This window comes from Saccostrea cucullata, unplaced genomic scaffold (assembly GCF_032062105.1).
Source record: "Saccostrea cucullata isolate Sc308-1 unplaced genomic scaffold, CSIRO_AGI_Scuc_v1 ctg448, whole genome shotgun sequence".
NCBI classification, from domain to species: Eukaryota; Metazoa; Mollusca; class Bivalvia; order Ostreida; family Ostreidae; genus Saccostrea; species Saccostrea cuccullata.
The window spans coordinates 288,530-314,885 of NW_026937346.1; the positions used below are offsets into that span (position 1 = coordinate 288,530).

The 26,356-nt window shown below is 35.0% G+C and overlaps 2 protein-coding genes across 2 annotated transcripts; both read right to left on the reverse strand.

Annotated features, from left to right (window-relative positions):
- Positions 1–150: 150 nt before the first annotated feature.
- Positions 151–5,185, reverse strand: LOC134247969 (uncharacterized). Its single transcript, XM_062730365.1, has 7 exons — positions 4,989–5,185; positions 4,014–4,160; positions 3,268–3,449; positions 2,922–3,040; positions 2,642–2,686; positions 2,417–2,527; positions 151–1,335 (listed from the first exon to the last, which is right to left on the reverse strand). The coding sequence occupies exons 2-7, from the start codon at positions 4,133–4,135 to the stop codon at positions 1,240–1,242; spliced, it is 675 nt and encodes a 224-aa protein (XP_062586349.1). The 5' UTR covers positions 4,136–4,160; positions 4,989–5,185; the 3' UTR covers positions 151–1,239.
- A 2,396-nt stretch (positions 5,186–7,581) lies between these two features.
- Positions 7,582–24,087, reverse strand: LOC134247970 (inner centromere protein-like). Its single transcript, XM_062730366.1, has 18 exons — positions 23,879–24,087; positions 23,423–23,539; positions 18,387–19,011; positions 18,084–18,140; positions 16,092–17,122; positions 15,825–15,924; positions 15,581–15,617; positions 15,313–15,340; positions 15,035–15,086; positions 14,698–14,823; positions 13,290–13,399; positions 12,761–12,928; positions 12,210–12,285; positions 11,674–11,879; positions 10,921–11,029; positions 9,387–9,598; positions 9,058–9,194; positions 7,582–8,542 (listed from the first exon to the last, which is right to left on the reverse strand). The coding sequence occupies exons 1-18, from the start codon at positions 24,085–24,087 to the stop codon at positions 8,355–8,357; spliced, it is 3,588 nt and encodes a 1,195-aa protein (XP_062586350.1). The 3' UTR covers positions 7,582–8,354.
- Positions 24,088–26,356: the final 2,269 nt, after the last annotated feature.

The following is a 26,356-nucleotide window of genomic DNA, read 5'->3' on the forward strand; positions in this document are numbered from 1 at the left end:
GGTAGGTGATAGTAACCCCAACTAAAAGTGGATGGCTGTGACAGCCTTTCCAAACTGAAATCACCTCCTATATGGGTTTGGACTTACTAAAAGTAAAAAAAAAACTATAAAATTATTTTTAATTTGTTTATTTTAAAGTTTAACAACAAGAGTTCATGTTGAGTTGTACAAGCAAATAGTTTTGAAGCCATAACAACCATATTCCCTGATGGTAGTGAGTTTGATGAGTTATAAACATGAATGGCACAGAACAAACTGCCTCAATATACAAATATTATAGCCTTTTTCTGAAGTCGATCCAATCCATAAATATACATGTATCAACTTCAGAGAAAAGCAAATTTACTAAACAAAAAGAGACAAATTCATCATTAGATTTTGTGTGTTTTAAAGATTTTTCACTACTACAAATGCATCCAGATTTTCCCCAAGTTATTTTTAGTAATCCAAGTCATTATTGTAAAATATTATTTTGCATGTGATATCAAGAAAACCAATCAGATTTATTGAATTTCCCAGTAAAATATTTTGATTCAAAGAACTACCCTCTATAAAAATTTTCAACTTGGGATAGCAGGATTTGTTATTTACTGGGTTCAAACATAAATGCCAGTCTCACATTGTTATCATTTCTTACATAAAATGTCACACACTGAAATTTTACAAATTACTATCAAATAAATTAAACTGAAAGACAAAAGGTAATAAATGGCATTGCACAATAATTTAGCCATAATTCAATCAATCAATTTTTTTTAATCTTGGGAAGTTTGTTTATTGGCAAACAATTCATCTTTGATTTTTGAAATGATTTTAAATATGAAAAAAATATTTTTTTAAAAATTCTCGAAGATTTCTTAACACTCTGTGCCCACAAGAGTTTCAAAACTCCCTGATTTATCAATTAAGAAACTCAAAAACATGTAAATTCAAAATCTATATGTGCCATATGTAAATCTGAAGTTTCCAAAATTATAATACAGGTATAACAAAAAGAAAATGTGTACATCGTTTGCAATAGTTTTTTTAAAACACTATTTTTTTTTTATGAAGATGCTATTAAAGACACCAGTCAAGAAAAATAGATGTATGGTCAGATAAATCAAAAATATATCAACATTTAACAACTATAAAATAATCAAAAAGAAAATTATTTTTGAAAAGTCTACCATGTACCTCCTATATATACAATATCAGAAATATCACGAAATGTCAAGGACATGTAACGAAATGTCAAGGTCAATCATGGGGGAACACAGTTTTTAGCCAAGGACGTGGTATATACTGAGCACCGTCAAATCCCTCAAAATAATTCTCTATCCCAGGATGCATAATCTGAAAAAAGAGAAAATTTCAGTTGCAGATTTAAACAGGGAAGATTGATTGACTTAATATAGTTTTAATGGCAATATTTCAGCAGAGAGGAAGCATGTATATGTTTTCCTGATGTAACATTGACATTGGATTTTATATCAATATTTCTCTGACATTTCCTATTATTATTTTTCTGATATTACTTTGACACTGGATATTATATCAATGTTTTTGACATTACCTTGACAATGTTGACATTATTGTGTATTATATCAATGTTTTCTGACATTACTTTAAGTTTGGATATTATATCAATGTTTTTCTGACATTACCTTGACATTGGATATTATATCAATGTTTTCTGACATTACCTTGACATTGGATATTATATCAATGTTTTCTGACATTACCTTGACATTGGATATTATATCAGTGTTTTCTGACATTACCTTGACATTGGATATTATATCAGTGTTTTCTGACATTACCTTGAAATTGGATATTATATCAGTGTTTCCTGACATTACCTTGACATTGGATATTATATCAATGTTTTCTGACATTACCTTGACATTGGATATTATATCAATGTTTTCTGACATTACCTTGACATTGGATATTATATCAGTGTTTTCTGACATTACCTTGACTTTGGATATTATATCAGTATTCCTGACATTACCTTGACATTGGATATTATATCAGTGTTTCCTGACATTACTTTAAATATGGATATTATATCAATGTTTCTCTGACATTACCTTGACATTATTGTATAGTATATCAATGTTTTCTGACATTACTTTAAGTTTGGATATTATATCAATGTTTTTCTGACATTACCTTGACCTTGGATATTATATCAATGTTTTCTGACATTACCTTGACCTTGGATATTATATCAATGTTTTCTGACATTACCTTGACCTTGGATATTATATCAATGTTTTCTGACATTACCTTGACATTGGATATTATATCAGTGTTTTCTGACATTACCTTGACATTGGATATTATATCAATGTTTTCTGACATTACTTTGACATTGGATATTATATCAGTGTTTCTCTGACATTTGGTATCAATGTCTCTCTGACATTACCTTGACATTGGATATTATGTCAATGTTTTCCTGTGGAACGTAGGTCAGTTGAGGGGTCATTCTGTCCCTGGTGTCCACAAGTATGGCATAGTTAGGCTGAGTCCTCCAATGCTGAAATAAGCATTTTATATATTTCAAACTGAATACAGTCATGTAGTTTTGTTAGCATGAAATAAGCTAAGGGTATGCCTTAATAAGGACACTTGTTGTTGAAGGTTAACTTACAGGTTTATCTTTTCTATGGTTCTGTTCTATCCAGCTCTCTGGGGCCTGAAAGGGAAAAAGCATAATTCTAAAGTAACATCATTAGCATCATCAAAGTACACTCCAAGAATTCCTAAAATTTCAATTCATTTTCAAAGATCCCTCCCTGCTCCATGGCCCCGAGTGCCGAGTATAGGACAATATTTGCAGCTCTCCATCGTCAAGTGGTGGAATCTACATATGAGTGAAAAATTCTTGAGAGGGACGTTAAACAATATACAATCAATCAATCAATCATTACCCTGGCCTGTGGATCCCAAGCCACTATCACCCCTCGGTAGCCCCAGATTTTGTGTCGTATCACTTGACCCACTCTGTATTTGACCTCTGGTGACCTTAGAGTTCGAGGTTCTGTAGAGGCTGAAATTAACATAATTATATTTCTATAATTTGACACATTGCAAAAATTCATATGCATCTTTTTAGCACCTACTGTTAAAAATTAGAATGCTTTTTTCATATCTAAAATTCACAAAGAATTTAATTACCTGTAAAACAATATGAAATTATTTTAGGCATATTTTTATAATTTTTCATGTGAAGTATATTGGTCCAATGTGTGTAAATAATGTCACATGCATGATTACCTCCAAAATACCCCTCTGGATCCTTGAATTTTTGCACCTCTATGGCGGGGGATTCCCCATTCAGATCGTCTTGACTAGCATAACTCCGAGGCTCCTCACGAAATATGAAGCTCATACACCACTGCTGCCACGACCTCCACGATAGATACTTCTCCTTAAACCCTGCAGCACTGTGGAACAAACTGAAACAAGAATTCTACAGGTTAGATACTGAGATAAATATTTCTCCTTAAACCCTGCGGCACTGTGGAGCAAACTTAACGAAAATGTGTACAAGTTAGAAGCTTAATATGCCATGACTTCCAGGATAAATATTCTTCCTTAAACCCAGCTGCACTGTGGAACAAACTCGGGGAGAATGACTACAATTAATTTTTATTTCTTGTCTTTTTTCCCCCAAATAATTCCTTGTTTTAATTAATCCGCCAAAAAGATCACAAATGTACTGTACTATAAAGCAACTATTATTCGCTTCATCTTCTTCAATTTGAAATCAATCCGCGACAATTAATTTTTGCAACCCAGGATACATTCTCTATAAATATTTATCAAAATTATTGGTTTGCAGTGATTACTAATTGCAAATAAAAGTAGGTTGCAGAACTCGCAAATATTTCTCGCATGCAAATGAAAGTTGGTTTACAGTATTAAACTACCAGGTACATATTTTTATTTTTTCACCGTTTTTGTGTGACATTGTCACTGGCATTGCAATATTTAAAAGACTACATCATATACAAACTCACTTCCTGATTGCATAGCTTCTCTGAGATTCATTAGTTGACATGTACTTAGACACGATGTATTGTAATGGGACTGCCATTAACAGCAGCCCTAACTGTAGGCCAGCTCTTCTGTCTATGGGCATTATGCTTTATTTCCAATCCATTCATCTAAAACGAAACATAGCATTTTAAATATAAATGACAAGGAATGTTTACAAACATGTGTCAATGTTTGTTCCTAATTCTTAACGATACCGGGTCCATAAACTTTACTGAAAACATTTAACATTAGTTAGTTGTACATTCATTTTTAAATAGTGCCTTAAGTGAAAAGCAGTTTCCACGAATTGATGTACTGCGTTGAATGTCTTGTACATGTAGATATAGAACATGTAGAAAGGAAGTCAAGAGCTAGGTTAATCACCAACTTGTTCAAAAATTAATTTCTGCTGAATATTATTTACATGCTAAATACATGTATAATACATTTATGGTATATTTTATGCTGTTTGATGGCATAAAATTATTAAAGAAAAATAGGAAAGCGCAGTCTGTTTAAAATAGCCTGACCACCAAGCTCTAATTCATCTTCAGTTTTTCCCTGTCTGCCTGAGAACTAATTAAGCTAGACTGCTTAAGACCTAATGATCATCATAAACCCTTCTGTCAGCACCACACAGTCATGTCGTAGACATTTCCCGATAGAAATGGTAAATCTAAATCACACAAATTCTTTCTGCTTATTCACAAAGGCTTACTCCTTGAGTGCAAAGAAATATATGAATTAGTTGGTACATGTATTACTTGTGATTTTTGAATTCATTAAATATTTCTGAACACTCTGGGAGCAAATCCTTGTAGCTTATCTAAATATTTTTAGATTTGTCTCCATATGCAAGTTTCAGTATGTCTTGTAATGGATTTTGCGATTAAGATATACAGCAGTGTGTCAGCTGCTTTACTTGAATTATCAATAATGCAAAACCTATTGACTACCTGCACTTGGTCTTTCTCCGTCAATTTACACAATCAATGACAGATTCTTCAACATTCCCTATCCTGCTATTTTCCCTTCATGTCTATAACTTAATCAAAAGTTATAAATACGTGTTATAGTCTACTGTTTTTAGTGTTTCAGGTGCTAAATTAAGGAACAAATCACGAAATGCCACGATATTGTTGACATCAACTTCTTTTTGGTTGTCGTAAAATTAACTGGTGCCCGTCTAATGCATATCAGTGACATTACTGTCTTTCAATATTGTTGTTAGTTTTATGTATGTCTCTGTCTATATATTTCCATAGAAAGAAATTACTCAAATAAGTTTAGTGTCAAATAATGTAAAGAAACTTTAGTTTTTATATCGTAAAATTTCACAGTTGTCGTAAACACTGAGGCTGTAAAGCTCACCTGCCCACGTTATAGAATTATAGGGATATATGGTTTTTGCCCTGTCCGTGTGTTTGTTTGCGGGAAAACTTTAATCTTACCAATAACTTTTGATTGAGTGGGGCTAAATGGCTATCATATTTCACATGCGTACTCCTTGTGATTAGATTAGATAATTCCTCTGGATACCATATTTGACCAATCATGGCTTTGATGTTCACGAGATTTTAAAATATTTTTCCAAAGTAAAACTTTGGTTGACCATTGTGGTCCCAACCTATCCCCTGGGGTCATGATATAAACTTAAATCCACACTACCCGAGGATACTTTCATAAAAGTTTTGCCATTCTTGTCCAGTGGATTTGGAGAAGTTTTGAAAGAATATGCCTTTTTTTTTACTTTTATGTCATAATCTCCCCTTTGAAGGAGTGTCCCTTCAATAAACAAACTTGAATCCTCTTTAACATGAATAGATGCAGATCTGTAGCTCTCCGTAAAAATAATATGACAGACCGGAGAGCTACAACAGTGCCATTCATTGAAAAAAAATGTATTATTTATTGCGCACAAAAAAGTGCGCTGTTTATCGATTTATTTCTCCATGTTTTTAAAACTATAATCTCAAAATCCTACTACCAGTGTATTCCTAATATAATCTTTCACTGTTTCCACAACAAAAAATACCTTATAAATGTTGTTTATAGCCCTCCTGTCCCTGAAATTGAGATCATAGAAAATTTCCTCTGTTTATACTGTCATTTTGGTTTGTAAGATAGTTCGGCCCAACGCGCTTCGTGTAGATGTCAACAAACGAAAGTACTTGATAGAAGAGTATGGAATTTTTTGAAAACTAAATTTTTCTCAACTGAGGTAAGAATTTGGAAGAATTAATCCATACACAAGCGCCCTTTTTGTGCGCAATAAATATACAGTTTTTTCAATGGGTGGCACTGTAGCTCTCCGGTCTATCAATATATTTTTCGGAGAGCTACAGTTCTGCAGCTACTTTAACAAAGGATACTTTGTGGCAAGTTTGTTTGAAATTGGCCCAATGGTTCAATATATTTTTTGGAGAGCTACAGTTCTGCAGATACTTTAACAAAGGATACTTTGTGGCAAATTTGTTCGAAATTGGCCCAATGGTTCTTCAAAAGTTGAAAATGTGAAAAGTTTAAAGACAGACCGACAAAATGTGATCAGAAAAGCTCACGAACCTTCGGAACATTTTGATAGAGCTACCACTGAGATGAGCATACTGTAAAATAACATATTTTTGTGGGGTCAAATTTTCGTGGTTTGAGAAAAATCTCTTGGTTCGTGGGGATTTGATTTCATGGATCAAGAATTAATTAGTACTTATGTATGTAACATACAGTGTATTACATTTCGTGGTGGACATGAATTGTGGGTCTCGTCATACCTCTAAAACAACGAAAATTAACCCCCCATGAAAATTTGTGATTTCACAGTATATTTCTGGATACCCTCAAATATTTTTTTTTGTGTTAAACTCTCCAAATTTCCAAGATACAATATCAATTGGAAGATAAATATTTAACATACTCAGTTAAACACTGTCACAGTGATATCACCTCACATCAAGTATGCTCACTTCCATAATGGAGTCAAAGTGCAGATTCTTAACCAAAGGCAAATGCTATATTTCTTTTTTTTTTTTAAAGAAAAGATGCAAGTATTAAACTTTAAATTCTCAATTAAATCTTGATAGCCTAACATTTTCCCATGGATTTGTGGTAGCAATTACACACAAAAAATATTTGCGTGATAAATGCACAAATTTTATTTCAAATTTCCATTTAAGTCTACTACAACCAAGTAGAAAAATATTATAAACACACGAGCATGTGTAATTTTGGTCAATTTTTTTACTGGTACTTGAAAACATGTTGCAACTAATCAATAGTATTGTTAATGCATCCAGTTGGGTATGAATATTGTTGATACTCCAAGTATACCAAATTTTGCCTCAATCAGGTTAAAAACAAATGATACAAAAATTATTTTCTTATTTAATAGAAATGTTCATGGTACAAACAAATTGATACTATGTCATCATTAAATATTTACTTCATTTGTAAACATGCATTTCCTTCATGCGGCACAAGTCAGTTTAATACATGGATTACATTTTTAATTTTTGCAAATATTTCCTGTCAAATGAAACAAAAACATAAAATGAGATACAATGAAAAAGAAAAAAAATTCGCCTAAATCACTTACATGCATATATGGAAATATCTACAAGTAATTCTTTTGAAATGAATGCTTTCATGGAATTAGACCTGAAATTTTATTATACAGTTATTATTTAGTGGTTTGTTTCTCCAATTTTGATCAGCTTTGAGAGAGAGAGAAAGAGAGAGTAAGGATTGAAAGAATATGAAAGAAAGCTAGGAAAAAAAATTAAAGAATTAATTTTCAACTTATTGTTTTCGGGTAAATGATCTAAAAAAAAAAAAACAGTTTATGGTTAAACCTTCAAATGACTAAATATGCACATTTTTGTGCCTATTCTTCTCAATGACTGTCATATGTACAATATGTAAAATGAATTTTATACTTAGACCTGAAAAGACAAATTAAGTAGAAAACTTGATTAAAACCACAACTACATACAAACTCTCTCAAGAAAAAATAAAATCACACTCCCTTCTGCAATATCATAACTTGTGTACATCAACAGAATCCCGCTAAATACCATGTACACTTACACATATATCAAGGGGAAATAAAAAACATGCTCTACCGTGTTTACACACATTCATGCATTAAATTCTGTCGTCTTCCAAAACTGATAAATAAAAAAAAAAAAATAATAATTGCTCATTGGCACAAAATGTCACAGAAAATGACAAACTTCATCAACGTACATGGATCTGCATTTCAGGAATGCAAGCACTGGTGCATTGTTCTTGACTGAAATGTCATTGTAAAAAACAAAATGACAATATCAATGATGATTCATGCCAGGTTTCAGTATAGGTGATGTCCAGATGGCAGAACTTGTTCTCTTGTTAAACCTAGCCTTTTTCTTGACAAACAATTCGTTGAGATCTGGGGGCACAATTTCTGTGAAGAGGAGATTCAGGTCGGGGGGATGGTAATGTTGCTGAATCAAAGCTGCCTTCAGTGAAGCCCCTAGAAAAAGAAAATAATTAGGTATCAAGAGCAGTTACTTTACAGTAGAAACATACATGTATACACTTATAGTGAACTGATACTTATAGCAAAGTAATTTTCATTCCCTGTGGCTTTTTAAAAATATAGTGAATAGTTAACGAACATGACAAATTACATTTATAATGAAGCAGAATTGTTTGATGCTAGCACTCTTTAACTGAACATTCTATTGCTAATACTAAGTACTCCATCTCTCTCTCACAGAGTTTTTGACATTAAGCATTGCATATTTATCCTTCCTTTCCATAAGGGACGCATAATTAATGTAAATTTTATTTCATGTTCAGAGATTAATAAGATCAAAATGCATGTCCTCTGCAAAAAAAAAAAAAATTCTCATATTCATTTATTTTTAAAAGAACTTGAGTAAAACAGATGCCTTGAGTACAATAGGAGTGGCAATTCAGTTACATAGGGTTCATAAAAGAAAATCTTTTTATACATGAGCTTTGAAGATATCATATTAGAATTACCTAGGGCCCAGTTTGGCACCCTTTTCCTGGGAGCGTCGTCTTCATCAGTGGAATCGTCAGATCGGAGATCAGAAATGTCATAGCTCTCCAAGGAGACCTTCTGGGGCAGAAATTTCTTGGCCGGCGTCATCTCATACCTGCAAAATAAAATTTTTTCGAAATCTATCCACCCTGAATCTAATTTTTGACTGAAATTTTTCTAACAACTTCATTTTATAATGCATCATCTAAAAATAAAGTAAGTTCCTCCAACATAAGCTTCAACCTGTACTTATGGTGTAATTTTCTCATTCTTTTATGTTAAAATATGGAAGAAGAGAATTTCTTACGAGTCCGGGTTTGGAATTTTCTCCTGGCTGTTGATTGGCTGTTCGACGGTCAGCGTGGAGTTCAGATTGGGTTTGGGCATTCCGGAGACAACGCTGGTAGCGGGAACACTCTGGGCCGCCATGTTGTGTTTATTTACGATGGCGTTGATGGCCTTCTCCCTCTCCTTCAGCTCTTGTCTTCGCTTCTCTTCTTCCATTAATCGCTTCTTCTCCTATGAAGAAGAGGGAAGAACAAAATAGAGAATCAGTGTGGAGTAATAATAAAGAAAGCATTTATCTTATAACATGTACAAGAAAAGCCATCTTTAACAAGAGATGTTTGTAAAACACTTATGCACCCCCCCCCTTCCCCACAAATTGGAATTTTTCTAAGTCCAAAAGGGCATAACTCTGTCAAAAATGGTGTAATTATACCCAAAACATAACTTGACCTAGATATTCGTCTGATTAATTTGAATACTAAATTCCATTTCAATTTGTATAACTTCTCAAAAGAAAATGAACGGAAACTGCAAATAATAGGAATTTTTCTAAGTCCAAGGGGCATAACTGTCAATTACGGTGCGATCATACCCAAAACAGAACTTAACTTAGATATTTATCTGACTAATCTGTATACTAAATTCCATTTCAATATGTGCAACCTCTCAAAAGGAATGAATGGAAACTGCAAAAATATGGAGTTTTTCTAAGTCCAAGGGGCATAACTCTGTCAATTATGGTGCGATCGTACCCAAAACAGAACTTGACCTAGATATTCATCTGACTAATCTGTATACTAAATTCCATTTCAATATATGCAACCTCTCAAAAGGAAATGAACGGAAACTGCAAAAATATCGAATTTTTCTAAGTCCAAGGGGCATAACTCTGTCAATTATGGTGCGATCGTACCCAAAACAGAACTTGACCTAGATATTCATCTAACTAATCTGTATACTAAATTCCATTTCAATATGTGCAACCTCTCCAAAGAAAATGAACGGAAACTGCAAATAATTGGATTTTTTCTAAGTCCAAGGGGCATAACTCTGTCAATTATGGTGTGATCGTACCCAAAACAGAACTTGACCTAGATTTTCATCTGATATACCTGTATACCAAATTTCATTTCAGTATGTGCAACGGTTATGAAGAAAATGAACGGAAACTAAATGGACCGACAGACCGACCGACAGACAGCAGCAAAGCAATATGCCCTCCCTTCTTCGAAGGGGGGCATAAAAAGTTGTTCGATTGCCCTCTCCCAACCGACTGATTACAAAATGGCCCAACTTGAAACATTGTTTTCCTACATTCCATGACACAGCATTTTCTTTCTTTTCATTCCTCTTTAATATCCCATCAAATATGTTGAAATTTTCTTGGAAAAAAAAAATTTTTCCCACTAAACCTACAGACCCAATTTTACCGTGAGTCGGGAGATTGGAAATAACTGAAATTCCATGAAAACATTTCAACTAAAATTCGCTTGTACCTACTACAAGTTATACATTTAACTTCAGTCTTAAAATTAGAGCAACTCTATATTTACCATTTCTTTGATTTTTTCCATTTTCTGTTTGAGCTCCAACTCTTTTTGTTTTCTCTTTTCTGTATCAATCCGCTCCCTCTCAGCTCTTTCCTTTGCCAGCTGCCTCTCTCTAAAATTACAGTTATATAATTTTCTAAAATATTCATCTCAACATGTAATCTTAAATAAATGATAATCAAAAGTTTCAAACAGAGCAAAAATTACATTATAAATATAAACAAAGAATTTTTAAATGTTAACTATCCCCCTTCAATAACAAAAACTCTTTCCCACCCCTACTCCCTTTTAGAGCCTTACATAAACATTAAGAAAAAGCATGGGGGACAACATTTTAAAGATAATTAATACAGTGTAACTTCAGTATCTCTATAAACTCTGATATCTGGAATACAGTGAAGATGTCAAAGTGATTTGAAAGTCCCATCCACTATTTTCTTTCTGTACTTTAACCTTGAACCTTGTACTCTTACTGTAGAAGTACTTTTTTCCGCGTGGTATTAATTTACGCTATGTACGCTTTTACAAATTTTCCGGGGAAATTTGTCCAAGCATACTTAATATAAATATGAGGCCTTCATTTTGTGACAGTCTAAGAAATCTGCGTAATTTTCTACCCAGGGATTTAACAGAAATTGAGATTTCGCAGAATTATGACCCTGTGAAAAAAAGTATGTCTACAGTATTTGGAAGTTTCGATCTCAATCCCATTGAATGAAAGATAACAAAGTTTGGCTGTATTATTAATCTGTGTACCTTTCCTCCCTGAGTTTCTGCCTTTCCCTGATTTTCTCTTCCTCGATCTTCTTCAGCCTCTCATGCTCGGCGATCCTCTCCCGCTCAAACTCCGCCATCCTCTCCTCAAACTTCCTGCGCTCCTCAGCCTTCCTCCGCATCCTCTCCTGCTCCTCGTGCTCCTTCTTCCTCTGCATGAACTCGATATTTCTCTGTTCCATCTCCTCCTGAAATATACATAATATTGGATGAAATTATTGTGTGTGTACTCACACAAACTTGACCTAGATGTTAATTTGATATATTTGTATACTAAATTTCATTCAAGTATGTGCAAAGATTGTAAAGAAAATGAACAAAAACTAAGTGGACCAACTGACAGACAGCAGCAAAGAAATATGACCTCCTTTCTTCAAAAGGGGTCATAAAAATTTTAGGTATACAAATATCACATTTTCTCTCTTCAGCCATCACTATATCCAGGTTTATCAACACTGAATGAAAGAAAATTTTTCTGATGTGCATTAGTATAAAATATTCAAAATTTTTCCACCCACCTGTTCTTTGAGTTTTCTGGCTCTCTCTTCCTCTTCTTGTCTCCGTCTCTCTTCTGCCTCTTCCTGCTTTTTCAACCTGAAAGTTAATTGTCCATTTAATCTTTGTTCATAACTGATACAACTCAACATATTTAAATGCATCCATGAAGCAAACAAAGGGTTGAATGTGGTTGTCTTTGTTTTAAAAATCACGAATAACTCTTTTAACATCAAAACTGGTTGATATTCAAACATCATCAATCAATTGAAATCCAGTGAAGTAAAATTTAGCAAGCTGTCTCATTGCTATTGATATGAACGAACATTATTTACAACAACCAAAGGAAAAATGACTCCCCTCTAAGACAGATCATATTCTCCTATTCTATACCCAAACTACATGTATCAGCGATTCTCTCATGAAGAAGATATACATGAACTAGTACCTCCATGGGTCCTGTATTTACACATATCTCTGTCACGTTTGGGAAGACAAACCACACATCTCTCCCATGTTATTGGGGGGGGGGGGGCTACTTTAGATTTTTCTCCCCATCTCTGTGAGGACCTACCTGAGTTTCTGTCTCTCCTGCTCCTCCTTCATCTTCTCCTCTTTCAGATCGTCCGCCTGCTTACTCTTCTCCTCCAGGGTCTTCATTATTCTATTTTTAGACTCCATCTCCTCACGATTGGCCTGCTCTCTCCTCTCGTTAACTCTTCTCATCCTTTCCTCCCTTTTTCTACAAAATCAGTTTCACAATATTAGTTTATAAAAGCAAAGATTTTCTTTGCCTTTGATTTACATTTTTAGGGTGCAAGAACATTTTTCTATGAAAAGCATTTTCTTCGCACAAATATATAAAGGGGTGTTGATGCAAAATGTTGTCTGTTTCTAGACTGTGCAGTTTATTTCAACAATTAAAATTTTAACTTTGTAATACATTTTTTTTAAATTTCAAAGAAAAATTATCTCATGTAAAATCTTGCACCTAGTAGGTTTTAGAAAATAAGATTTGTATAGCATGAAGAAGCATAAATATTTTAGAAATGTAAAATTATTAACAGTCTTGCCTATACTTTTCTGCAGGAAACAAAACTTACTTTCGGAGCTCCTCTATCTTTTTCTTCTTTTCCAGTTCTCTCTTTTGTAACCTCTCGGCTTCTTTCTTTTTCTTCTCCTCTAGCTCTCTCTTTCTTTGTTCTTGCTGTTCCTGTCAAAACAGAAAATAGAAACAGTTTAATTGAAATTTTTTAATTCTGATTTTGTTTAACTAAAATATTTTTCTTAAACCATGCTTTAGTGGTCTTAGTCTCGTTTACCCCAGACTCTCGCTCTCCAGACTTTGCCCGAGCGTGAGTCTGGTCTGATTCCTATTTAATTTTTGTAACCAGTAGAGGTCGCTAAACCGGCTAACAAGATGGCGACTCCCATGAAAATACATGTGAAATTTACTTTTTAAACAAAGATATGCGCGTTTTTTATTCCTTGTAAAGCAAACAGAGGTATTTCATTATAAAACCAGATAAAAGTAAAGGCGCAGCATCTGACTTTTTAAAGAATACAGATCTTAGCATTCGAAGAGAATGTATCAGCCAATGAAAAGCCATACCGATTTCTCGGTAAGCCTCAATTTGAAATTACAAAAATTAAATAGGAATCAGACCAGACTCTCGCTCGGGCAAAGTCTCGAGAGCGAGAGTCTGGGGTAAACGAGACTATAGTGGTCTATTTGTATTTAATATACATTTCACAGAAACACCCATCTGGAATAATACCTACAACTCGAGGGCTCGACAATAACTTTTTTTCCCTACTTGTCCATTCGGACAAGTGATCAAGACATTTACTTGTCCGAACTTCAACTTCACTTGTCCGAAAATTTTTCAATTATCTTATCATTCAAGATTTAATACTTGAAAACTAAAAATAAATTCCATTACACGTCATGTGCTTGATTGATTCGTGATGTTATTGATAAATACTAAAACACATAACACGAAATTTAGTCTGGGCTTTCTGTCCTGACAATAACGTAAATGTCCACAAGTAAACCTGACAACATCAAACAGAATCCACACTTTGGCTCGTAACTTCCATGACTTTCATTAGTTTGCAATTAGTGAAGTTCGATCCCGATCGAATGTGAACTCAATTAATATAGCAATAAATATCGGGATCGAAGTCTGGTTTTTATGTACAGCTTCCGTCCTGTAAATTCTTATTAGCTTTCAACAGTCGTTCTTTTTATTATTTATAGACTCCTTTACATAAAAATGCACTTGTCCAATCGGACAAGTGCCTTTAGCAATAATCACTTGTCCGTATTTTTTTTCACTGGTACCGGACAAGCGTTAATGTCGAGCCCTGAACTCTCAATTTCTTGAAATTAAAACTATTTGCATTTTATCAATGTCAATGCAGAAATTATTGTGAGGATTCAAATTTAATGTTGTTCTCAGACTGTTATGTCAAAATTTTTTTTGCTGTATAAAATATACAAGAACTGACCTTGACAGAGACTTTGTTAGGTGGAGTGTTCTGATGCAGGAAGGACTTCACTCCACTGAAATTGAGTCCAGCTGGTCGCACCACCTTATTGTTCAAGTTGTTCAGGAAAGACACGGGTTTCACAATCTGAATAAACACAAGAAAATCATTTCACAAACCAACAATATAAAAAGTAACTGAAATTACAATCCCTCTGCCTTTAAGAAAAAAAAAAGTAGCCCCCCACCCCTCTTCACACTTGAAAAAAGCACGATTAGTTCCTTCATTTGCAAACTGATTTTTCGATGTGACCCTTAATATGTGAACGACCTATTAGTGTATACATGTATTTAGATACCTTTGCCTGTGCTCGCGCTGAATCAGGTGTTTCTTCTTCACTCTGACTGCTTCTACAATGTACAACATACATGTATATAATGGTTTAATGTACTACATTTAGGGAGGTCAATGTTCATCGTAACCAAATTTTTACTAATTTACAAGAATGTTATTTGTCTATTAATACAAATCAATGAAGAACCCTATGCATTGCACATTAACAAGTTTTGATTCTGTGGTATTTTTTTTTAGTTCCTCACAAACAGTGATAATTTCCCAGTACTTCATTATTCATACCTTTCATCATCTGTCAGTGTGTCTGTACCTAAAATTATAGAAAATCAAATTATTCATATTTGAAAAAAAGAGATACATTTTTCAAAATGTAAATAATAAAGCACATAAAGAAATGAAAACTCATTTTTTTCTTTGTTGGGACATGTACTTTTAGACTTTAAAAACTATAAGTTGCATTGTTTGATACATGTTACAAATATGGACTGTACAGCCTACATTATGTTCAACAAACACTTTATTGTATTTCAATACTAAATTGATTATTTACCTTTCCTGTAACTGCTGCTCTTGGCATCAGAAGTCACCTGAAAAAACGAAAATAAAAATATTTCAATGAGAATCATAAAAAGAGTAATGCGTAGGATCCCCCTCTACATTTTTAAAAATACTCTTATTTGAATAATTTCTCAAAGGCAAAGAGTGTGCTGAGAGGGCACTTGAGACATTTTACCCCCCTCCCCTTTTCAGAAATAGTATTCCAGGTACCCTGCATTGAAATGGAAATAATATACCTCAGAGGACTCCCCACTTTCCCTCTTGGTTTTCTTTGACAGAGATGTGTTTATTTCATCTTCTCCATCAGTGTCCAGAGTTCTCTTTCTTGAGGTTGTTCTGTAATAAATCAGATTGTGTGTACTACAAGTGTTGATAATTATTTCTTAGCTTTATCTCATCAACTTTCAACCTCTTTAAAAATATGAAGTTTTAAGGTTGCACGTAGGGGAAAAAAAACGATCAAAACAAACTTGAGCAAGAATTTTATTCTCCGAAAATCCAACCTTGCCCTGGGAGCAGGATTTTCTGGGACAGCAAAATGAGCATCTGCATCAGAAGTGACCGAGCTTCCTTTAGCCTTCCTCATCTTGGACCTGGTGGTCCTGGAGCCATTGGTCAGACTGCCGTGACCCGAGTCCACCTCGCTGGTGGTATCTGAACCCGCAGCAGACGACACGGAGGCTCCCTCCTGCTTCCTCTGCTTGGTCCTGGTACTCTGTCTGACTGGCTTGGCCACCTCCATACTCTCGTTCTCCAAAACTTTCCTGGTTTTTGTCCTGGTCCTTTTTGGAGGAAGAGCATCTGTTTCGCTATCGGACTCGGATTTGACCTGAGTTTTGGGCTGGTTTCTCTGCTTGGTGCGCTTGCTGGCCCTAGGTGGCTGTTTCTCCTCTTCTGTTTCCTCACTTTCGTCGTCAGCCTGGGTGACGGAATCTGTCTTCTGTTTGGACTCTGTGGACGTTTTACATTCCTCATCCTCAGATAACAACATCACCTCATCATCATCAGAATCTCCTACAATAACATCCGAGGACAATACCTTCCTCTCACTCTCTCTGTTTTCCACAACCTGTTCTTGGTCTTGGGTACTTTCACTCTCTTTAGTGTCTACAGCTGGGACATTTTCACTCTCTTCCATACAAACATCCTCTTCTTGACCGCCCTTTTCTTCTGAGTCTTTCTCGGACTGATGTGAGGTAGATAAAGGCTCCTCTGCAGCGCTATGCATTGAGACATCTTGTTCCTCACCTGACAATTGTTCATCACTATCCTTTTCTTCAGGCTCTTGAATAACCTCCTTTGATTCCATTGGTTCATCTTTTTGAACTTGTATACTTTCTCTCAGTTCTTCTTCATATTCACTCTCTGCTTGATGTTCTGGTTCATTGCCAATGTTCATAGCAGTCTGCACTGACTCGGCACAATTCACTGCTGAATTTTCCTTGTCTGAATCTACTTTTCTTTCATCAGAATTATCATGTGTTGAAGAATCTACAATATTTGTCTCGCTTTGGCTTTCTCCTTCTTCCTCGTCCTACAAAAAACAGAGATAATAGTATTAATACTTGTACATTGATTTACTTTGATGGAGAACATACTGTGAAATCACTAATTTCCAGGGGGGAGGGGGGGGGGGGGGATGAAGAGTCCCATAAATTTATGTTCACCGTGAAATTCAATTTTTTCACATATATTGCTACTGAACAATTCTTCAACCACGAAATCAAATCCCCATGAACCAATATATACTAGTATTTTCCTCAAACCACGAAAATATGACCCCTCGAAAATATGTGATTTTACAGCAAGTCCGAGAACCTGTAGTATTTCTTGCCAAAGGCTTGATGATACCGTATATCAGGTTTTTTCCGCGTCATGTTTTTTCCGCGAATCAGAACCTAAATCAGTATATTAAATTTACGCGAATCAAATTTTCACTATTTCAACATCCCAGTGATTATATTACTTACAATTGATTAAGCCTATGAAGGAATTGGATGTTAAATGTAAAGTCATTAAGCTTGAGTTACTTCATACGGGTGAGAAATAGATCGATCGACCATCACCTTGTCAATTTCGGAAGACCCGCTCAGCTGATTACACACCTGTGTTGCGTACTAGCTCTCAAATCCACACATATTATTTTTTAAGATTTAAACAATCATAGGTCATTTACTGTTCCAAACTGACTAGCAGCTCAGGTATAATTAGTTTAATAGCCTCTTGCAAGGAACGTGACCCATATAGCTAGCTTGTCAATAAGTAAACAAACAATAAGGGCTTTTACCTATTACCGGTATCTTGCGCTTGTCCTCTGATCCCGCTATTCTTACCCTCTACGATATAAGTATTAGGAAATAATTCTACTACAAGAAGAAAACTTTGTATTAAATTTACGCCCGTTTATTTTCCGTGATTCAGAACTCGTCGCGAACAAAGCGGAAATTGGATACACGCAGAAAAATCCTGATATACGGTATGATGACTGTTTTTACCTGTTGATCTTTTTGGACTTTCTTCTTCAGCTTAAGTTTGTTCTTTTTTCCTGGAGTCTGCAAAATAATAATTAAAAAAAATGTCTAAGTTAATAACAAGCCTTATCTCTTTAAAGATGTTAAAGACTTTATGTCCAAGCAATTATGAATACATAACCAAAAAAGCAAGCATTGATTAATCTGCTGTTCTACTCAACAAAATTTTATTCCTTATCATCAACAATCTTTCTATGCAATATTGGAAATCAAAACACAAGTTATAACATCATAAAATATATTTTCTATTCTAACACCAAAATTTACCTCTTTATTTTCAGCTGCATGTAGAAGTTTGGGGTTCATGTGTATTTTACTACTCTTCAGTAAACTTTTTCTACTGGCAGACGTGGACCTCAGGGATTTATGTACACTCAACCTTTTACCCAGAGTCACTGCCTCTGGTGTCTCCTGACAACTTTCTTCCGGTCTAAACACAGATTCCGTTTGTTCCGGTGTTTCTGGTACGGGACTCTGGTTCACGGCTTGTCCACGACTTGACGAGGGGCTGTTTTGCTCTATGTATTCTTCATATGCATGAACTTTGTTCTTCACATGACCTTTACCTGGTTTCCCAACCGGAGGGCTAAAAACATGTGACTCAGAAGTCTGGGGTTTAGAAGTCCCCCCTTTCAAAAGTATATTAGGTGTTAAATTATCACATTTAGTTGAACTGTTGAAGTTAAGGACTGGTGTTCTCTTATCTTCCGTGGGTTGTACTTCATTGGCCAGGTCTTCACTCTCTGAATTTTTGGCGGCCTTCTTTGCTGCTGTGTTGCGGGTAACTCTCTTGGTTTGAGCTGTCCTTGAGGCCGCTCTGGTACGGTAGGTCCGCTGAGGGGGCGTCTCGTAAGCAAGAATGTTAGCATCCGTATCACAAGGAGTAGGCACACTGAAAACAAAATAGACAATTTGTTATCCAGTTCTCCATAAATATCCTATCAAACTATAAAAACCAGGGATTTTCCACTCACTTTTGGGAATGGGGCTCAGGCCCTTGGAATTGGGAATTTAACGACATTTTATTACTAATTGGGAAATTTTATTATATGTTTTTTTTTTTTTAAAGAAATACACACTAAGGCCATCCTTAAAAAAAATGTTTGTTTGGAATTGCCGCCTGGGGGTTTTCAGACCCAGGAGGGAGGGAGGGAATTTTTTTTTTTTTTACAAATTGAAGCTAAATAATACAAAAAATGTAAACAGTGGTGATTTTCATTAATTTTCCTTTTTCTTTTATTTTATTAATATAATTTTTGTTTGATTTTCAAAACAATACATAGCCCTACACAGAACGGTACTCAAATATCAATCCAATTTAGATTTTAGAGCTGCTCATTTATTTAAAGTCAAATTTCAGCATCAAAATTCTTTTTTTTTTTTTTAAATCTTTATATAATTTTAAAAGTATAAAACAGATCACCAACACTTCGTGAGAATGCAGCAGTAAACTTTACCTCTTTATTTTCAGCTATATATATAATTTTATAGGTCTATTTTAAAGCATTTCTCTTTGAAATTTAGCCCTTTGTTACAACTCTTACAAACGGTGCAAACCACACAAAATTTCTTAACTGCTCAAGAATTGTTGGGATGATTTGTGGAAAAGCGGAAGGGGGTGCTTGGTACATGTACATGTCTGTTCTTGAGTGTCAATCAATTTTAACATTACGTTTCAAATACTTGTCATCTATACTGTCAGACACACAACATTTTCCTTTAGTATTTGGGATAGAACATTTCTAATCCATGTAATTTTTTAACTGGGACCTGTCAGAACGATCATTTTTAATTTCAACATGACGCACTTAAGCTACGTTTACACTATGTTACCGGCAGCCACGGCAATCACGTTTCAGGCCCCCGTGGAAAAAACGGGACGGGCGTGAGAAAACTTGGGGCAACGGGATGGGCAAACGTAACTCATCGCGATTGGCGTGGATGCCGTGCCAGATTTTTAAACTGTCAAAAAATGTGCCACGGCGGCCACGTTGCAGATGTGAAACTTAGTAGGTCGTAGTAAAACGGAATAAACGCAACAAAAAAACGCGACAGCACGAAATAGACCGTAACAGAACTTAGAGGCAGTCCGCAGTGGGAAGGGAGAATGTATATTTCCATTCATCTCACGGTCCATTCACGTTTTGAGACGTTTTGCTGAGTTTAGTCTGCGTTCTGTCACGGCTAGTTTACGGTTGTTGTCCATTTTATTACGTTCTGCCACGTTTCATCACGGTCCTCACGGCAAACTAGGGTGTATGGTAGCCGTTTCCTCGCGTTCAATCGCGGTTCGTCCCGGCATGTTACGGTTTATGGTCCCGGTGCGTTGCGTTCTACTACGGTCTGACACGGCGCACGCGGTCTGAGAGGAAGCAAATAAAAGCCGGGCACTGCAGAGAAGTTTCATTCGAGTCTGAACAACCGAGAAGTTGCTGCACTCCTGCCTTCCCTCTCTCTAACTGCTGCTGATTCTCTTCATTTTGACGAAGTGATTTTAGGGATGCACCCAGCAAACACGCGAAAATAAAATCTTCATCTTGGGAATTCATGATGTTTTATCTTCGAAGGGTCATGATACAATGATTGTTTCTGGTTAGGAGACCTTCTCTGGTACAAACGTGATGCATAGTTTCCCGGTTTTCCATGTTTCATACGTAGAAAGACTTGACAGAACGTGAGAAACGTATAAGAACTTCATAAGAACGCGAGAAACGAGAGGGGACCTATCAGAACGTAAGAGGCCTGGGGGGAACGTGCTGGCATACGTGGCAGAACCGTATTGCCCCGTGGAGCCTCCGGCACTCCACGGCAACTTCTTCCTACGGCCCATCACGGATTCCGTAGAAGACCGCAAAAGAACTTGTCAAGACTTGGATATAGAGGGGAAAATAACCAAAATCTCAAGGCGCACTACGTTTCGGGCAAACGGGGCTGCCGTGGCTGCCGGGAACATAGTGTAAACGTAGCATTAGCCTATCAAGTTCAGTGTGCAATCTATAGAATAGCTCGTTCCAGGTATTGTTGTAACATTCCATTTAATTTTTTATTCACCTTTTAATTTTATGGAGATGCATAAATGTTCTGCTCTTCACCGCTTGAATGTTTTATCTATCCACTAATCCAACCTGGTCTGACATTTTGGCGGCTTTTATTTTGTCAAATCGCCACCTCTTATCTCTATATCATAAATATTATGAAGAAAGCGTTTTATTGACCAGTGTTGTTAAATTAATGCGAGCTCAAACCCGACTTTAAAAAGCTATTTTGACGAACAAACTAACTTGTAATAAACAATTGATGCAAGACGATAGAACGATAAAAAAATATAATTTGCAATATTTCGCCAATAAAATTTTTTGAGCGGGGGGTATTTCAATGAGGCGGGCGGCAATTCCAAACAAACTATAATTTTATTTTGGCCTAAGATGAATAAAATTGATGTTTTACATAGGTATTATAGAACTATGAATCAAAGAATTGATCATTATAATAAAGTTTTACACAATTTCCAAACCCTGACAATGTTTGTATTTCATGAATTATGATCAAGTTAACTTCTCAAGTTCTTCTGCATTCAAAAATTTAACATATGCAGTTCATTTTTGTGAAAAAGGAGGGGTTTTGCAATTGGGAATGGGGCCCATATTCGGCCCTACACTGGGTAGTGGGAAATCCCTGAAAAACCCCATGCAATTAAGATATGTTTGTACAAATATTTGCAAAAAAGATCCAAATCTGATTATAATAATGTAACTACCCCTTCTACAACATTTTGAATGCTTTTGGGGGAGAACAAATACTCCATACAGTTCAACCAAGGAACATTCGGTTTTTCATGCCAGACATCATTAGACAATTACTCCGAGACTCACAATCATTATTATAATTTTGACTGTTTGTAATGTCCTTTTTTTTTAAATTGACTATAGGATTTATATATATACAGGGTTAGACAAATACAATTTTGCAGTACTTGCCCTCGGACAGGTTACTATCGTAAAACTACCTGTCCTACCAAAAAATATGCTTGTCCCACCTTTTTACGGCCGCCAGGAGGCGGTCGGTTAGTTGATATGAAAGTTTCAAGTGGCCGTGCGTTTCTGCGGAGTTAGAAAAATTTAAATAAATATATTTATATTAATAGAAAATTGAAAAAAGATTTTTTAAATGTTTACTAAAAGCACAATAATCATATAATCAAAATTTTGTAAATATTGGGGGGTAAATGTTTCATCCAATCCTGATTGACAAATTCTTACATGACAAAAGTGCGGCAACTTTATATGTAGGCATAGTCTAAAACAAAGAACGAGTTGTATATCAACAATTTTACTTTCTCTTTTTAATCAGCTTAAACAGGATTTGTTATATTTATTTTATCTAGAGGGAGTTGGGGGGGGGGGGGGAGGTGTTAACATCCTCTAAGACGTTTTTATTAAAGTGCAGAGACGCAGAGGTCTATGGACAGTTTTGTTTATACATATACTGTACATGCATTATGCATGAAGAAAATCGGCAATGTCTTATACAAGTGTTTCATGTAACGAGGATATTTTAACAGATAAATGTAAGAAAATTTAAAAAAACAGATCACGCAAATTTCAGTTTCTTATTACTTTATCAAAGGAACAATTAATTGGTTTGCGGCCGATTTTTGACGCTTGCGTCAATAAGTTTCTTGTTCTTAAATTACATAGAATTGAAGTATTGATATTAAATTATTTCTTGAGTGAGAGACCTAAACAATACACCAAGACCATAGATCTATAAAATCACAAACCTACAAACAACACAAGCGCGAGTCTGTGAACAGAACATCGACACCACGGCCCGGCTGTGTGATTGCCAGGGAACAGCAATCAACAACAAATTCAATACCACTAGCATCTGTATTCACAGTACGAATTTAATATTTTGACAATAAATGTCTAAATTCCCATACAATATTTTTGACGACATCGGTAACTCCATGTTTTACGACATCTGCATATTTTAACGATATGTTAATTGGTAAAATCTAGAGGAGTTCCGACTATTCAATGTACGCATATGCAGCGATGCAGTGGTCAACAGCAGTGCAAAACAAGTGCTTTTCTGTGATTCATGATACTTTTAAAGCGATAACGCAAAAGATAATTGAGTATATCGGACATGGTTTTTTTTTTTTTGGTTAATTGGAAAATCACTTGTCCGCGGACAGGTACCTGTTATCAAATTACTTGCCCACCAACCAAAACTGGTTGCCCCGGGCGTCGGGCAGTGCTATTTGTCTAGCCCTGATATATATGTTTTGAATCTTCAACCTTTCTGTGGGATTCTCAGTTTCTTTTTCTTCTTCGATGACCGTTTCCTTCCTTATGCGTCCCCTCTTTCGCTTAGCAGAGGGGGTCTTTGGCAATAGCTTGATCTTGCTGACAGGGCTAAGAACAAAACAAAATAAAGTTAAAATTGTTTAACTTGAAAATCTTGACCTCTTATTCCATAGATATATTGAAGCAAGTAAAAAGCTTTTTTAAATGTATTTTAATCTTAGCTTTTTAAAATCAATGGAGACCCCTTGAAGTTACTTTTTCCTCTCTGATTCATTAATTTAGATAAAGCTTTTCAATATGTAAGAGCTCTTCAAAATCATTAAAGAGGCAAGAGTAACTCCTAACTATATGCTCTCTGTATATGTCTAGCTTTAGACTGACTTGACACCGAATTATTTATGCCTATAACCCTACATAATAAATTTTACACATTAACACACTAAATACCTTGAAAACTCTCGTTTAACTTCTTCTAGCAGTTCATCTGCCCATTTGTATTCGTCCTCAAACATTTTAACCACATCTTCCTTGATGATTTGGTGAATTCTTGTGAAGGAGGTAACAAACAATTTCCCAATGACATTTTTGATATTGTCATCCACCATTTCCATGGGGACTTTAGTGGCATTCTTCTTATTTTTCTTAAGTTTGGGCATCTGAAATAATCATAAAAAATTATCAGTTTGCTACAAGTTATTCTTTTCATTTTCAGCACATTCATTAACCCATAAACTAATTAATTAATGTCATCAAAAGCAGTCTTCAAAATAACCTGGGAGCCCAATGCCCGGGACCTGGTAAATTTGCCAGCGGGCACATGAAAATTCTCAAATCACATGCCCTTTGGGCATGTGTGGATTTTCTTTCAATTCACAATGTTTACTTGCCATTTCTTCTGTCATACCCCAGTTATTCAGGTAAACTTGCATTTTTACATGGTTTTTAGCCCTAAAGTATAGTACACCGTCTGGGAGAATACTTATTTGTAGAGAAAAGTCTCGATAAAAGTTAAAGCCATAAAAAAAGTATTGCGCCCTGTAAAACAAGCAAGATTTTTTAGTACGCCCATACCCTCATTTTGAAAAAAACGGAATATCATCATTTTCGTCTTTTTTGCTATCTAATGGAAATAAATTGACAAATAACTCTTCCACTCTTATTTTTGCTTTGGAAATTTCTACTGTCAACATAACCAGTATTGTAGTCAACTGTACTAGAGAAATGAAGTTTGTTTACAATGTTTTTTGTCCTTTTTTTGGTTGGTGGATCTAACATTTCAAAGAGATACTGATATATGACTCCGTATTCTAGAAACACTCGAAATTATGACAATATTTCCTCATTTTTTTAAGATGATGAGTTTAGTCATAATAAAAATTTATTTTATTACTCGAAATCATCATTTTAAAAATGACGGATTTCAGTCTCACCCCTAACCATGCTAACTGTTGTAAAAAGTTACAACTCGTATCATAATCATGATAATGATCAGGTCCAGTCCAAAGACGATTTCTCACTACTTAGCTATTAATAGCTACGTAGGTATTTACACCTACCCAAAGTAGCTATTTTTACCTACTTTTTGTATTATCTACATTTTGTGGCCAAAAGACTAAACGATGCAACATGGTGGTATATACCATATTTTTTTGATACAGTCACACTCATGATGCATATGACAAAATTTTAACCAAAAAATGATTACTTCCTGAATCGGCAATTTTACATTAGTTTCTATGCAAAACGATGATAATATACGAAGTTATCATTTTTTGGCCAAAATTTTGTCATAATCAGGTCCAGTCCAAAGACTATTTCTACCTACGTAGCTATTAATAGCTACCTAGGTATTTAAAGCTACCAGAAGTAGCTATTTTTACCTACTTTATATAATTTCTGCATTTTGCGACCAAAAGACAAAACGGCGCAACATGGTAAATACCATATTTTTTGATATGGTCACACTTATGATGAATACGACAAAAAATTTGCCAAAAAATGATTACTTCCTGAATCGGCAACTTTACATTAGTTTCTATGCAAAATTGATAATATACGAAGTTTTCATTTTTTGGCCAAATTTTTGTCATATTCATCATCAGTGTGACTGTATCAAGAAATTGTGTACTCACCATGTTGCGCCGTTCCTGCATTTGGCTACAAAATGCAAGTAAAGCAGAAAGTAGGTAAAAATAGCTACTTTGGGTAGCTTTAAATACCTACGTAGCTATTAATACCTACGTAGGTAGAAATAGTCTTTGGACTGGACCTGATAATCTCATATTCATCATCAGTGTGACTGTATCAAGAATTGGTGCTACTGCACAGTTCCTGAGTTTGGCCGAAAAAGCAAGTAAAACAAAAAGTAGGTAAAAATAGCTACTTTGGGTAGGTTTAAATACCTACATAGCTTTTAATAGCTACGTAACGGCTGATGATCTATATGTATACAACATGTACAAAATTGAAATGTTTTATTTACTGATACCGCCTGATTCATTTTTTCATCATCTTCATTAATAATCTGCACAAAAGACATTTCGCTGACTATAAACATCAACTGACATTCATGAATCAAAATGAATTCATCAATGACATGTGATGTAGCAGCATAGTTTATGCTTGTGACTAGTAGAGGTACAGGATCTAATTATTACAAAACATATATGGTTAATTGTTTCAATTGGCATGAAAGAATCGCTTATGATATAAATATGACGATAAAAAAGACCATTCAACTACTCACTGTTCCCTCCCGATGAGTCCCACTTTTGAAATATATGAAATTTTACCTCCAAATTATCAGCCAATGAAAATTGACTTCCGGCTAGACCATATAATTAACTTCCGGACAAAACCGGAAAAGTATGTTAAATCTCTATGGCTTTGTATTTTTGTCTCAGAACGAAAAAGGAAATGAACAGA

Coding starts and splice junctions, on each gene's coding strand:
- LOC134247969 (XM_062730365.1), bottom strand. CDS start 4,135: ATGCCCATAGACAGAAGAGCTGGCCTACAGTTAGGGCTGCTGTTAATG. Junction 3,041..3,267: donor TCCAGAGGGGTATTTTGGAG/GTAATCATGCAT, acceptor TGTTAATTTCAG/CCTCTACAGAACCTCGAACT. Junction 2,687..2,921: donor CTTGGGATCCACAGGCCAGG/GTAATGATTGAT, acceptor TTTCCCTTTCAG/GCCCCAGAGAGCTGGATAGA.
- LOC134247970 (XM_062730366.1), bottom strand. CDS start 24,087: ATGCCCAAACTTAAGAAAAATAAGAAGAATGCCACTAAAGTCCCCATG. Junction 23,540..23,878: donor GTTAAACGAGAGTTTTCAAG/GTATTTAGTGTG, acceptor TTTTGTTCTTAG/CCCTGTCAGCAAGATCAAGC. Junction 12,286..12,760: donor CAGGAGAGACAGAAACTCAG/GTAGGTCCTCAC, acceptor ATTAACTTTCAG/GTTGAAAAAGCAGGAAGAGG.